The following is a 12,393-nucleotide window of genomic DNA, read 5'->3' as shown; positions in this document are numbered from 1 at the left end:
GCACATGTTGTACATGCATTTCTCCTTGAAAGCCTGAGAAATATGGCTCGTTCGAGACATTGTTCAGAAGAACAGCATACTTTGATTAAAAAGTTGATTGGAGAGGGTAAAACTTATACAGAAGTGCAGACAATGATAGGCTGTTCAGCTAAAATGATCTCCAATGCTTTAAAATGGAAAGCAAAACCAAAGAGACGTGGAAGAAAATGGAAGACTACAATTCAAATGGATCGAAGAGTAGCCAGAATGGCAAAGGCTCAGCCAATGATCTGCTCCGGGATGATCAAAGACAGTCTCAAGTTACCTGTGAGTACTGTGACAGTTAGAAGATGCCTGCGTGAAGCTAATCTCTTAGTAAGAAGTCCCCGCAAAGTCCCACTGTTAAAAAAAAGACATGCACTAAAGCAAATAAATTTGCCAAAGAACACATCAACAGGCCTAAAGAGAAATGGAGAAACATTTTGTGGACTGATGAAAGTAAAATTGTTCTTTTGGGGTCCAAGGGCCACAGACAGTTCATCAGACAACCCCCAAACTCTGCATTCAAGCCACAGTACACTCTGAAGAGAGTGAAGCATGGTGGTGCAAGCATCATGATATGGGCATGTTTCTCTTACTATGGTGCCGGACCTATTTACCGCATACCAGGGATCATGGACCAGTTTGCATATATTAAAATACTTGAAGAGGTCTTGTTGCTTTATGCTGGAGAGGATATGCCCTTGAAATGGGTGTTTCAACAAGCCAACAACCCTAAACACACCAGTAAATGTGCAAAATCTTTGTTCCAGTCCAACAAAATTGAGGTTATGGAGTGGTCAGTCCAATCCTCGGACTTTAATCCGATAGAACACTTGTGGGGTGACATAAAAAAATGCTGTTTCTGAGGCAAAACCAACAAATGCCAAAAAAATGTGTGTAGTCAAAGCATCCTGGGCTGGAATAACAGTTGACAGGTGCCAGAAGCTGGGTGACTCAATGCAACATAGATGTGAACCAGTTGTAAAAAAACTGTGTTTATACAACTAAATATTAGGTTAGTGATTCACAGAAATGCTAAATCCTAAAAAAAAGAGTACATATTGTGAGTTTGTAACGACAAATGCAGACACTGCTATTTTTTTAGAACAGCCCAATGTTCATTTTTATGTTATTTTCTGTAAAGTAGTTAAAAATTATATACAGTTGTGCTCAAAAGTTTACAGAATTTTTCCTTTCCAGAGAATATTAATGATAACAAAAAACTTTTTCTCCACTCATGGTTATTGATTGGATGAAGCCATTTACTGTCAAACTACTGTGTTTTCTCTTTTTAAATCTTAATGACAACCAAAAACATCCAAATGATCCTGATCAAAAGTTCACATACCCCATTTCTTAATACTGTTGTGTATTGCCCCCTCTAACATCAATGACAGCCTGAAGTCTTTTGTGGTAGTTGTGGATGAGGTTCTTTAATTTCTCAGATGGTAAAGCTGCCCATTCTTCTTGGCAAAAAGCCTCCAGTTCCTGTAAATTCCTGGGCTGTCTAGCATGAACTGCGCACTTGAGATCTTCCCAGAGTGACTCAATGATATTGAGGTCAGGAGACTGAGATAGCCACTCCAGAACTTTAACTTTGTTCTGCTGTAGCCAATGACAGGTCGACTTGGCCTTGTGTTTTGGATCGTTGTCATGTTGGAACGTCCAAGTACGTCCCATTCCCAGCTTCCTGGCTGATAAGTGCAAATTTGCCTCCAGTATTTGCTGATAACGTGCTGCATTCATATTTCCTTCAACTTTTACCAAGTTCCCTGTGTCTTTGTAGCTCACACATCCCGAAAACATCAGTGATTCACCTCTGTGCTTTACAGTAGGAATGTTGTTCCTTTCATCATTGGCCTTGTTGACCTCTCTCCACATGTAACGTTTATGGTGGTTGTCAAAAAGTTAAATTTTGGTCTCATCACTCCAAATGACCTTGTACCAGAAGTTTTGAGGCTTGTCTCTCTGCTGTTTGGCGTATTGTAGGCAAGATACTTTGTGGCATTTGCGCAGTAATGGCTTTCTTCTGGCGACTTGACCATGCAGCCCATTTTTCTTCAAGTGCCTCCTTATTGTGCATCTTGAAAAAGCTACACTGCTAGTTTTCAGAGAGTCCTGAATTTCAACTGATGTTATTTGTGGGTTTTTCTTTGCATCCCGAACAATTTTCCTGGCAGTTGTGGCCGAAATTTTCCATTTGTTAATCACAGTTTGAATGCTGTTGACTGGCATTATCAATTCCTTGGATTTTTTTTGTATCCCTTTCCTGCGTTTAACAGTTCAACTACCTTTTCCCGTAGATCCGTTGACGGTTCTTTTGCTTTCCTCATGACTCACAATCCAGAAACGATGAAAGATGCAAGAGTCTGTCTGGATCCCAGATACTCACACAGCTTTTATGCACACACACACTGATTACAAGCAAACCGGTCACAGGTGAGGATGTTACCTTTAGCAGCCATTCAAACCCATTTGTGTCAAATTCTGTGCATGTTATCAGGCCAAAATCTCCAGGGTATGTGAACTTTTGATTAGGGTCATTTGGATGTTTTTGGTTGTCATTAAGATTTAAAAAGAGAAAACACAGTAGTTTGACAATAAATGGCTTCACCCAACCAATAACCATGAGTGGAGAAAGTTTTTTTGTTATCATTCATATTCTCTGAAAGAAGGCCAAGAAAGGAAAAATTCTGCCGAGGTATGTAAACTTTTGAGCACAACTGTACATTTCTCTCTTCATGTTTTGAATTAGAAATCAGTGTGCAATGTTCCTAATGCATGGAAATAAAAACCAGTATAAAGATTTTGTGCTGCTATTTTTTGAACACACTGCTATTATTTTGAACACTACTCTATATCATTACTTCCACATGTGTAATAAATACTTGCACAGCTTGTACCTCATAGTATAATAAACCACATCCATTTAATCCAAACTGTATGGATGATTGTAATATACAGTTGCATGTCATGTACAATGAAGACATCACTCCTGGATTCATGGCAGACATTAAATTCATTGTCAAGTATGACAAATTGTGCTGACGTTTGGGACATTTTATATAATAAGCTCTTCTTCATTGTTACAGCTGATATGAGAATGTGAACGTAGACATGACTTTCATGCACTACATTTCTATTTTTTCTAGGTGCATTGCGGTTTTAGCAAATCTCATCCCTTTCAAGGGGAGGCATTACTGGGAGGTCGAGGTTGATGAACATGCAGAGTACCGGATTGGAGTAGCCTATGAAGATATAAACAGGAGCGCAGTCCTCGGGGCTAACAACAGCTCCTGGTGTCTCCGACATGTCCGGGCACCTGCAAGGTAAGATGACACTGCCTACATACTAGTAAACTCCGTACAGAGGAAAACCTATAAAAAATGGTATATAGCCCAAATAGTAAATACAAAAATAGCTTTATTAATGTCTTTTATCAAAAGTAATCAAGTTAAAAACAGGAGAGACAGGCAAGGGAAGGCGGCAAACCCAGCAGGAGGAGACTTTAATGAATTACATCCAAGTATATGCTGACCAGGTGAGGCACAAGTAGTCGTATATGTGTATGTAAATCACAAGACATTTGATAAAAGCACAACTCAAGGATACAAATTACAACAGATCATGAAGTAAAGAGTAATAGAAAGGGGTCATAAACAACTTTTAATAGGTGTGTATATATTGACTACTGCCAGTTATGACCAAGACACATTTGAGATGGATGGACGAACTTCAAGTTGTAAAAAACTTCAACCTACTCGGATCGATGATCATTCAAGATGCAGTGACAACACCGGAAGTCAGTAGGAGAATAGTTGTGGGCAAATCAATATTGGAGTCACTGGAAAAGGTCCTTAACCCCTTTACCACCGAGGGTGGTTTGCACGTTAATGACCAGGCCAATTTTTACAATTCTGACCACTGTCACTTTATGAGGTAATTACTCTGGAACGCTTCAACGGATCCCCCTGATTCTGAGACTGTTTTTTCGTGACATATTGTACTTCATGATTGTGGTAAAATTTCTTCAATATCACTTGCGTTTATTTGTGAAAAAAATGGAAATTTGGCAAAAATTTTGAAAATTTAGCAATTTTCAAAATTTAAATGTTTATGCCCTTAAATCAGAGAGATATGTCACACAAAAGAGTTAATAAATAACATTTCCCACATGTCTACTTTACATCAGCACAATTTTGGAACCAAAATTTTTTTTTGTTAGGGAGCTATAAGGGTTAAAAGTTGACCAGCGATTTCTCATTTTTCCAACAAAATTTACAAAACCATTTTTTTAGGGACCACATCACATTTGAAGTCACTTTGAGAGGTCTTTATGACAGAAAATACCCAAAAGTGACACCATTCTAAAAACTGCTCCCCTCAATGTGCTCAAAACCACATTCAAGAACTTTATTAACCCTTCAGGTGCTTCACAGGAATTTTTGGAATGTGGAAGAAAAAAATGAACATTTAACTTTTTTCAGAAAAATGTTACTTTAGACCCAATTTTTTTTATTTTCGCAGGGGTAACAGGAAAAAATGGACCCCAAAATTTGTTGTGCAATTTCCCCTGGGCACGCAGATACCCCATATGTGGGGAAAACACACTGTTTTGGTGCACGGCAGGGCTCGGAAGGGAAGGAGCGCCATTTGACTTTTTGATTGTAAAATTTGCTTGAATAATTAGCGGACGCCATGTTGAGTTTGGAGAGCCCCTGATGTGCCTAAACAGTGGAAACCCCCCACAAGTGACTACATTTTGGAAACTAGACCCCCCAAGGCACCTATCTAGATGCATAGTGAGAACTTGGAACCTCTAGGTGCTTCACAAATTGATTAGCAAAAATGAAAAAGTATTTTTTTTTCCACTTTTTAATTTTTACGAATCAATTTGTGAAGCACCTGGGGGTTCCAAGTGCTCACTATGCATCTAGATAGGTGCCTTGGGTGGTCTAGTTTCCAAAATGGGGTCACTTGTGGGGGAGCTCCAATGTTTAGGCACACAGGGGCTCTCCAAACGCAACATGGTGTCCGCTAACAATTTGAGCCGATTTTCCATTCAATTTGTTAGCGGACACCATGTCGCGTTTGGAGAGTCCCTGATGTGCCTAAACAGTGGAGCTCCCCCACAAGTGACCCCATTTTGGAAACAATACCCCTCAAGGATTTTATTAAGGGGTATATTGAACATTTTGAACCCAGAGGTACGACACAGAATTTGATAACATTAGGTCATCATATTGAATAAGTTGTCATTACTCTTGAGCGCAAGTGCTCGCTACTTGAGTTTGCATCGGGTACTCAGGTATGCACCATGTATCACGGGTGCGCAAGTGAAATGCTCGAGTCCCCGCCCGCATGTTTCACGGTTATTAGACACCCCAAAAAAACCATGCGGGGATCGCTCGTGCATGGCAGGCAATCCCCGCAAGTTTTTTTTGGCCGCGAAGCATATGGGGAGGAGACTTGAGCACCCGCGATACTCAGTGCATACCCGAGCACCCGATGCAAACTCAAGTAGCGAGCACTTGCGCTCAACACTAGTCGCCATATCGTCATTTTTTTTTTTTTTAGCTTTTGAAAAAAACAACAACCCCAACCCTAACATTAGCACAACCCCAACCCCAGCCCTAGCGTTTATTTTTTGCGCCGTTCCTCGTGCGGTATAAGTGATGAGATTACTTTATTCTTCGGGTTGGTGCGACTACAGCGATACCAGAATCATATCGGGTTTTTATGATTGACAGCTGTCACACACTAAAAGATACATATTTTGTAAAATCTAGTTTTTGCATCGCCATATTTTGGCCGACAGAGTCATGTGACGGCTTTTTTTTTGCGGGATGAGTTGACATTTTTATTGGTGCCATTTTCAGGCACGTGACATTTTTTGATCGCTTTCTATTCCTATTTTTGGGACAAAAACCAACAATTCAGGAATTGTGTTTTTTTACATTTTTTTATTCTGCTCCGGGCGTGGTAAAATTGATAAGGTAGCTTTATTCTTCGGGTCAGTACGTTTACAGCGGTACCACATTTATATCGTTTTTTATGTTTTGTCGCTTTTACACAGTAAAAGCTATTTTATAGAAAAAATTATTCTTTTGCATCGCTTTATTCTGAGAGCTGTAACTATTTGATTTTTCGGATGATGAAGCTGTATGGTGGCTTGTTTTTTGCGGGACGAGATGACGTTTTCAGCAGTGCAATTTTTATTTATATTCATCCTTTTGATCGCGTGTTATTCCATTTTTTGTTTGGCGGTATGATGATAAAGCATTGTTTTTTGTTTTGTTTTTTTTGTTTTGTTTTTTACTGTGTTTACTGAAGGGGTTAACTAGTGGAACAGTTTTATAGGCCAGGCCATTACGGACGCGGCGATACCAAATATGTGTACTTTTATTGTTTGTTTGTTTTTTTTTCATAATAATATTTATTGATGGGTACATTATATTTTTATTTTTAGTGGATTATTATTATTATTTTTTTTAAAATATTTTTACAATTTTTTTTTTTCACTTTTTGGGAGTTTTTTTACTTTTTTACTTTGTCCTACTATGGGACTTTCACCTTTTTTATTCTGATCGCCTGCACAGCATAGGGATGGAGCACCATCCCTGTGCCATGCAGGCAGTCAGCGCTGGACAGGGAGAAGATAGTTTGGAGATGCACTGCGCATGTCCAAACAATTTTCCTGCTGTCTGGTGACCCGGATGTTGTCATGACGACATCGGGTCGTCATGGCAACACCCAGGAAGCCGCGGCAGACAGCGCTGGAGGCCGGAAGAGGAGGTGAGTATTGCGATCACCTCCCCTTGCCACCGCAATGCTGCGATCGACTTCGATCACAGCATTGCGGGGGTTAATGTGCTGGGAGCGGTGCAGGACCGCTCCCTGCACATAGTACCAGGTGACAGCCTGTGTGCGCGCGCGATCGCGATGACGTACTAATACGGGTCAGGCTCTTAAAGCCCAGGGCACTGACGCGTATTAGTACGTCATGGGCTTTAAAGGTGTTAAATTGAGAAACATGTCACTGGCGACGAAGATACGGCTCATACATAGTTTAGTCTTTTCTGTGGTAACATACGGATGCGAAACCTGCATGATAAAGAAACGAGAGAAGAAGCGACGCTTTCAAAATGTGGTACTGGAGAAGGATGTTACCAATACAATGGATGGCAAGAAAAACAAACAAATCAATTTTGGAACAAATTAAGCCATTTCAAATGAAGGCATGTCACTCGAAGCAAGGATCACCAAGCTACAACTTGCCTACTTTGGACACATTTTACAAAGAGAGCAATCACTGGAGAAGGCCATTATGGTCGGAAGAATAGAAGAGAAAGACCAGCAACCTGATGGCTTGATGCAATCAAAATAATGGCGGAGAAGACCCTGTTGGACCTATCTAATCTTGCACAAGATTGATGTTCCTAAAGATTGTTCATCCTTCAAGTCGCCATGGATCGAGATCGAGCTGAAGACTGTTAAAAAAAATATATTAAGCATATCTAATGGTTACAATTAACTAGGCTTTGAATGAGCTGAAAGTCAGAAGCAATCAAGATGGACATTGTAGCTCTATTTGCCTCTGTATGGTTCCACTTTCCCCTCCATGCAGGGATACCGGCATACTCACTGCCTCGTCCAGGTGGCGTGGTTCCCAGAGTGCTCCCTGCCTCCTGGTGTTGTGTGCACTGCAGTTCCTGTCGGTGGGTGCTCCCTTACTCTTAAAGGGACAGCGCGTGCACATAGTTAAATGCTTCCAGCCAATGACTGTGACGCATTTAGTATAAGAGTACACCTGCGAGATGGCTCCAAGGCAATAGCTGGAAGGCATCTTGTTTGAAAGGTACCCTCCCCAATAGAGAGGTGGCAAGCAACCATGAATCATTATGTAGTATGGTAGTCTACTAATGAATTGTGAGGTCCCCTGGTCCTGGTATGGCCAGTATCCTGAACCCGAAGTCCCTGGTTTTTGTGCGGCCAGTCTTGAACCCGAAGTCCCTGGTCTATGTGCGGCAAGTCCTGAAGCCGAAGTCCGTGGTCCTTGTGCGGCCAGTCCTGAGCCTGTAGTCCCTGGTCCTGGTGCGACCATGGCCTGAACCTTGTCCCCCTGTCCGTGTGCGGCCAGTCCCTGAATCAGTATCCGGGACCCGTGTGTCTGAACGTGTGCCTATCCGAGTATTCCGTGTATCCTAACAGTATCTGAGTTTGCCCTGTCTGAGACTCCATGTCAGTAATCGTTCTACCCTTGGATCCTGAACCTAGTAGTCTGAACAGAGCCCTAGTCCTTTTCGTGTCTGCGTACCTCACCCCTGAGGTCAGTGTCTGCAGTGCCGGGGACTGCCTAGGAGTGGTACATGGTGGTTACCGGCAGCTCAAGCCTGACTCCGCCATAAGGTGCTCCAGTGAACACCAGCTAGCCGCTTTCCTACGCCCCTCCTAGGTAAGCCCGGCCCCGTGGCACAGTTGGTCCACGAACCACATACACCACCAGTGTGCATAACAGACGTTTACCCATATTGCTCTCCTCATGCTGAAATGGCACCAGGCCTTGACATGCGTTTCAGCACAAGCCTTTGTCAGGGGGCCATTGGATATGTTTAATATGTACACCTATTGAAAGTCGTTTATGAGCACCCTACTATTCTTTACTTGGTCAGTTGTAATTTGCATCCTTGTGATGTGCTGTTATCATTTGTCTTATGTTTTCCATTGACAACAGTGCAGCCAATAAATGAGCTCACAGGCTGTGTCCGTGTTTATAGCACAAGCCCCTGAGCTCCCTACCACAGCACTGACATCACATCTCCAGCGCTACAGACAATAACAAACTCTGGACGCTGCAGAGCTGTCTCAGCATGGGACATGGGGAGGGTGAGTAAAGCACAGTTTGTCTTTTTAAAACAAACTGCAGCTGGTGGACAGGGTTTTCCGGAAACTGGAAAACCCCCTTTAACTTATACAACTTATACACAATTTTATTACAGACAATTTTAGGAGTTGAATTTTTTTTTAATTATTCTGTTTACTCTCCCACAGGCACAGATATGAGTTTTTGCACTGCGGTGTGTCTCCAGATATTCGGGTATCAATACCTTTATTGAGGATTGGAATCCTACTTGATTATGATTGTGGAAGATTATCATTCTTTAACATGGACATACTCCAGCACCTGTACACATTTCAATGCCAATTTCGCCATCTAGTGCACCCATGTTTTGCACTGGAAAAACCAGGACGTTTGAAGATACATAATGGTATTCCAATACCTCAATCACTGAATTTATTCTGAGGAAATGGAAAATCGTCACATGAACTGTTGGATACCATGTGGAATAGTGCACCTATTTATGAGAGCATATGGGAAATATTCTTCGTGTGGTTGTAATATACTCCAATAACATACAGTCATTTAGCTCATGCAGATTCATGTGAAATTGATCTGTAGCATAACTAAACATTTCCATATAACAGTCTTTGCAGTAAGTTATTTGATTCATAGTAGCTGTCATAGCTCAAAACTATTAAAGGAAATCTGTCAGCAGGTTTTTGCTCTAAAATCTGAGAGCATCACAATGTAGGTGCAGAGGTGATGATTCCAGCAATGAGTCATTTACTGGACTGCTTGGTGCAACTTGGATAGAATCTCCGATTTCGGTATTGTAGATCTAGCAGTTCTCTGAAAGCTGAGCTCTGTATAACCCCGCCCACACCACTGATTGGCAGCTTTCTGCCCATGCACAGTGTACACAGTTAGCTGCCAATCAGTGGTGGGGGAGGGGTTACACAGATCAGATTAGCTGGACTGTCTTGCATGTGAGATGTAGTTCTCTAATGAAAAACTCCTGCTGATAAAACACTGATTGTATTGAAACTACAGCACACAGCCTAATAAGTGCCACATCACTATAATCGGGCTCTCTTGCCCTACATCATGCTGCTCTCAGATTAAATAGCAAAAACTTGCTGCCAGATACCCTTTAATAGAAGGACAGTCTATTTTTATACATACAGTTGCTGTTCTCAAGAAAATCAAGAGATCAGGGGGGCAAAGTTGAATTTGGTGTTTATATATTTTTGAGCCACAGCTCCTTGGGAAGGTTTGTAGTCTCTTAAATGATGTTAAGAAATTAGGAAAAAAATGCCAGTCTTCTCTGCTGAGTGCGTCTGGAACTACAGAATTTGCATGACTGAGGCTGAGGTCCAATGATAGACACAACCCATGGACAGGAATGGCGCTGTTTCTGTAGAAAACAGAACGGACCTTTTCTATCTAATTTCATGACCCTCAATTAAAAATAACTTACCCTTGTTCCTCCAGCTCTGCCTCTCCATGGTTGGCCCCACTCTTTGTTAAAATGGCTGCATCATAATGGCGGCCTAGTCCAGTGATTGGCTGCATCAGTGAAATGCAGCCATGTCACCAAAGATCGGGGGCAATGGCGGAGAAGCCACACTGCAGTGGCAGGGGGCAATAAAGGCTCATTCTGTTGACTTTTAGACAGATCAAGCCTAATATGCAAAAAAAAAAAAAAAAATGGTAATCCCCCTTTTCGGTTAAATTTACTGTTAAACTAAAAATCAACAGGGCATAAAAATGATGAAGGATTTTCCTTACTGTTCCGTTGAAGAACAAAGTCCAGATTGATCCTGCATTTTGTACAGTTGAACTCAACAGTACCAGTAGGCAGCTAAATAGCCCTCCTATTGTATCCTGGTGTAAAAGACCCTTTATTTTAATGTTAACAAAAAACATTATTTATCGAGAAGGCACAGATACAGCTAATGACCTTCCCAGGGAACTGGTTCTTCAGTTATTAGGGTTGGGAAATTGCTAAAGTTTGGATGTTCTGTAACATAAATAAAAAGCAGAAAATAACCAGGATCATCATAGTTTTTTTCGGCAGCATTTATTATTCTCACTTATTACATAGTGCAGTGATGGCGAACCTTTTAGAGACCGAGTGCCCAACGTCCAATCCAAAACCCACTTATTCGTAGCAAAGTGGCCAACACGGCAATTTAACCTGAATGCTAAGGTTTTATTTTAGAAAAAACAACTCATACATTAGCATGTCACTCGAGCACTCGCAATACTCTGTGCATACCCAAGCAGCTGATGCAAACTTGAGTAGCGAGCACTTGTGCTCAACACTAGTCGTCATATCGCCATCATTTTTTTTTACTTTTGAAACAATCCAATCCTGACCCCAACCCTAACACAGCCCTAACCCTAACTGTAAACCTAACACTGCCCTAATCCCAATTGTAAACCTAACACAGCCCTAACCCCAACCGTAAAGCTAACACAGCCCTAACCCCAACACAGCCCTAACCACAACCCTATCCCCAACCATACTATAACGCAACCCTAACCCAGCCCCAACCCTAACCCTACTATAACACAACCCTAACCAAGCCCCAACCCTACCCCAGCCCCAACCCTAACCCTGCTATAACACAACCCTAACCCAGCCCCAACCCCAACCGTAAAACCAACACAGCCTTAACCCCAACCCTACTATAATGCAACCCCAACACAGCCCTAACCCCAACCTTAACCCTACTATAACGCAACCCCAACACAACCCTATCCCCAACCCTACTATAACGCAACCCCAACACAGCCCTAACCCCAACCTTAACTCTACTATAACGCAACCCCAACACAGCCCTATCCCCAACCCTATCCTCAAAACACCCCTAACACAATCCTAAGCCTAACCCCAACCCGGACTGCAATGAATGAAAAAAAAAAATATTTTTTATTTTATAGTTTTTATTTGACTAAGGGGATGACAAAGGGGGATTTGATTAATTATTGCTTTTTGATCACTGTGTTGTAAGACGACTCGCTCGGCTCTCCAGGGGGCAGACTCAGGACACACGTTCTCAGGTTACCTTTCTGCTGGTTTATTGTCTGGCATAAACTCGTGCGGGGTTTCGCAGAAAAAATAAACAAGACCCCTCTGGGTTAAACGGAAAAACAAAACAAAGTATAGCTCAGTCCATAGTTGAGCGGGTTCCGCCCGCTCTCGGCAGCATAAACTGCACAGGTAACAAGCTCTGCAGCTTCCACAATACTGTCTGGAGACTTCCCTCTTTTACACATTGCTCAGCCACACCCTGAGGGGAGGTAGGGGGAATGGCGTCCCGCCCTCTTTGCCATTCCCATAAAACCGCACACCCTTTAACAGAGTAAATCTCCCAGCATATAACATGCTGGCAGAAAAATAAAGTAGGTCTTAGTTCACACAGGAGAGCATCCTGAGTGACACATACCTCCCCTCACATATAAAACCAGTGACACTGTCACAACTGTGATATCGATATCACAGTGATCAAAAAGAACCAATAGAA

The 12,393-nt window shown here is 42.0% G+C and overlaps 1 protein-coding gene across 2 annotated transcripts in view; it reads left to right on the top strand.

The window, feature by feature from the left end:
* FSD2 (fibronectin type III and SPRY domain containing 2) overlaps window positions 1–11,674 on the top strand; it is a 71,620-nt gene extending 59,946 nt beyond the window's left edge. Inside the window, exons 12-13 of one of the 2 annotated variants that reach the window (XM_073653112.1) lie at window positions 3,174–3,350; window positions 9,073–11,674. In XM_073653112.1, the coding sequence (XP_073509213.1) occupies window positions 3,174–3,350; window positions 9,073–9,325 (430 nt within the window). In that variant the 3' untranslated portion in view covers window positions 9,326–11,674. The remainder of the gene's footprint in view (window positions 1–3,173; window positions 3,351–9,072) is intronic. The other variant, XM_073653111.1, reaches the window with a different exon arrangement.
* Window positions 11,675–12,393: the final 719 nt, after the last annotated feature.

The sequence above is a fragment of the Phyllobates terribilis genome, unplaced genomic scaffold (genome assembly GCF_046119375.1).
Source record: "Phyllobates terribilis strain yellow unplaced genomic scaffold, ASM4611937v1 Scaffold_11__3_contigs__length_659146591, whole genome shotgun sequence".
Lineage (NCBI taxonomy): Eukaryota > Metazoa > Chordata > Amphibia > Anura > Dendrobatidae > Phyllobates > Phyllobates terribilis.
This window is presented reverse-complemented; position numbering and strand designations above follow the sequence as displayed.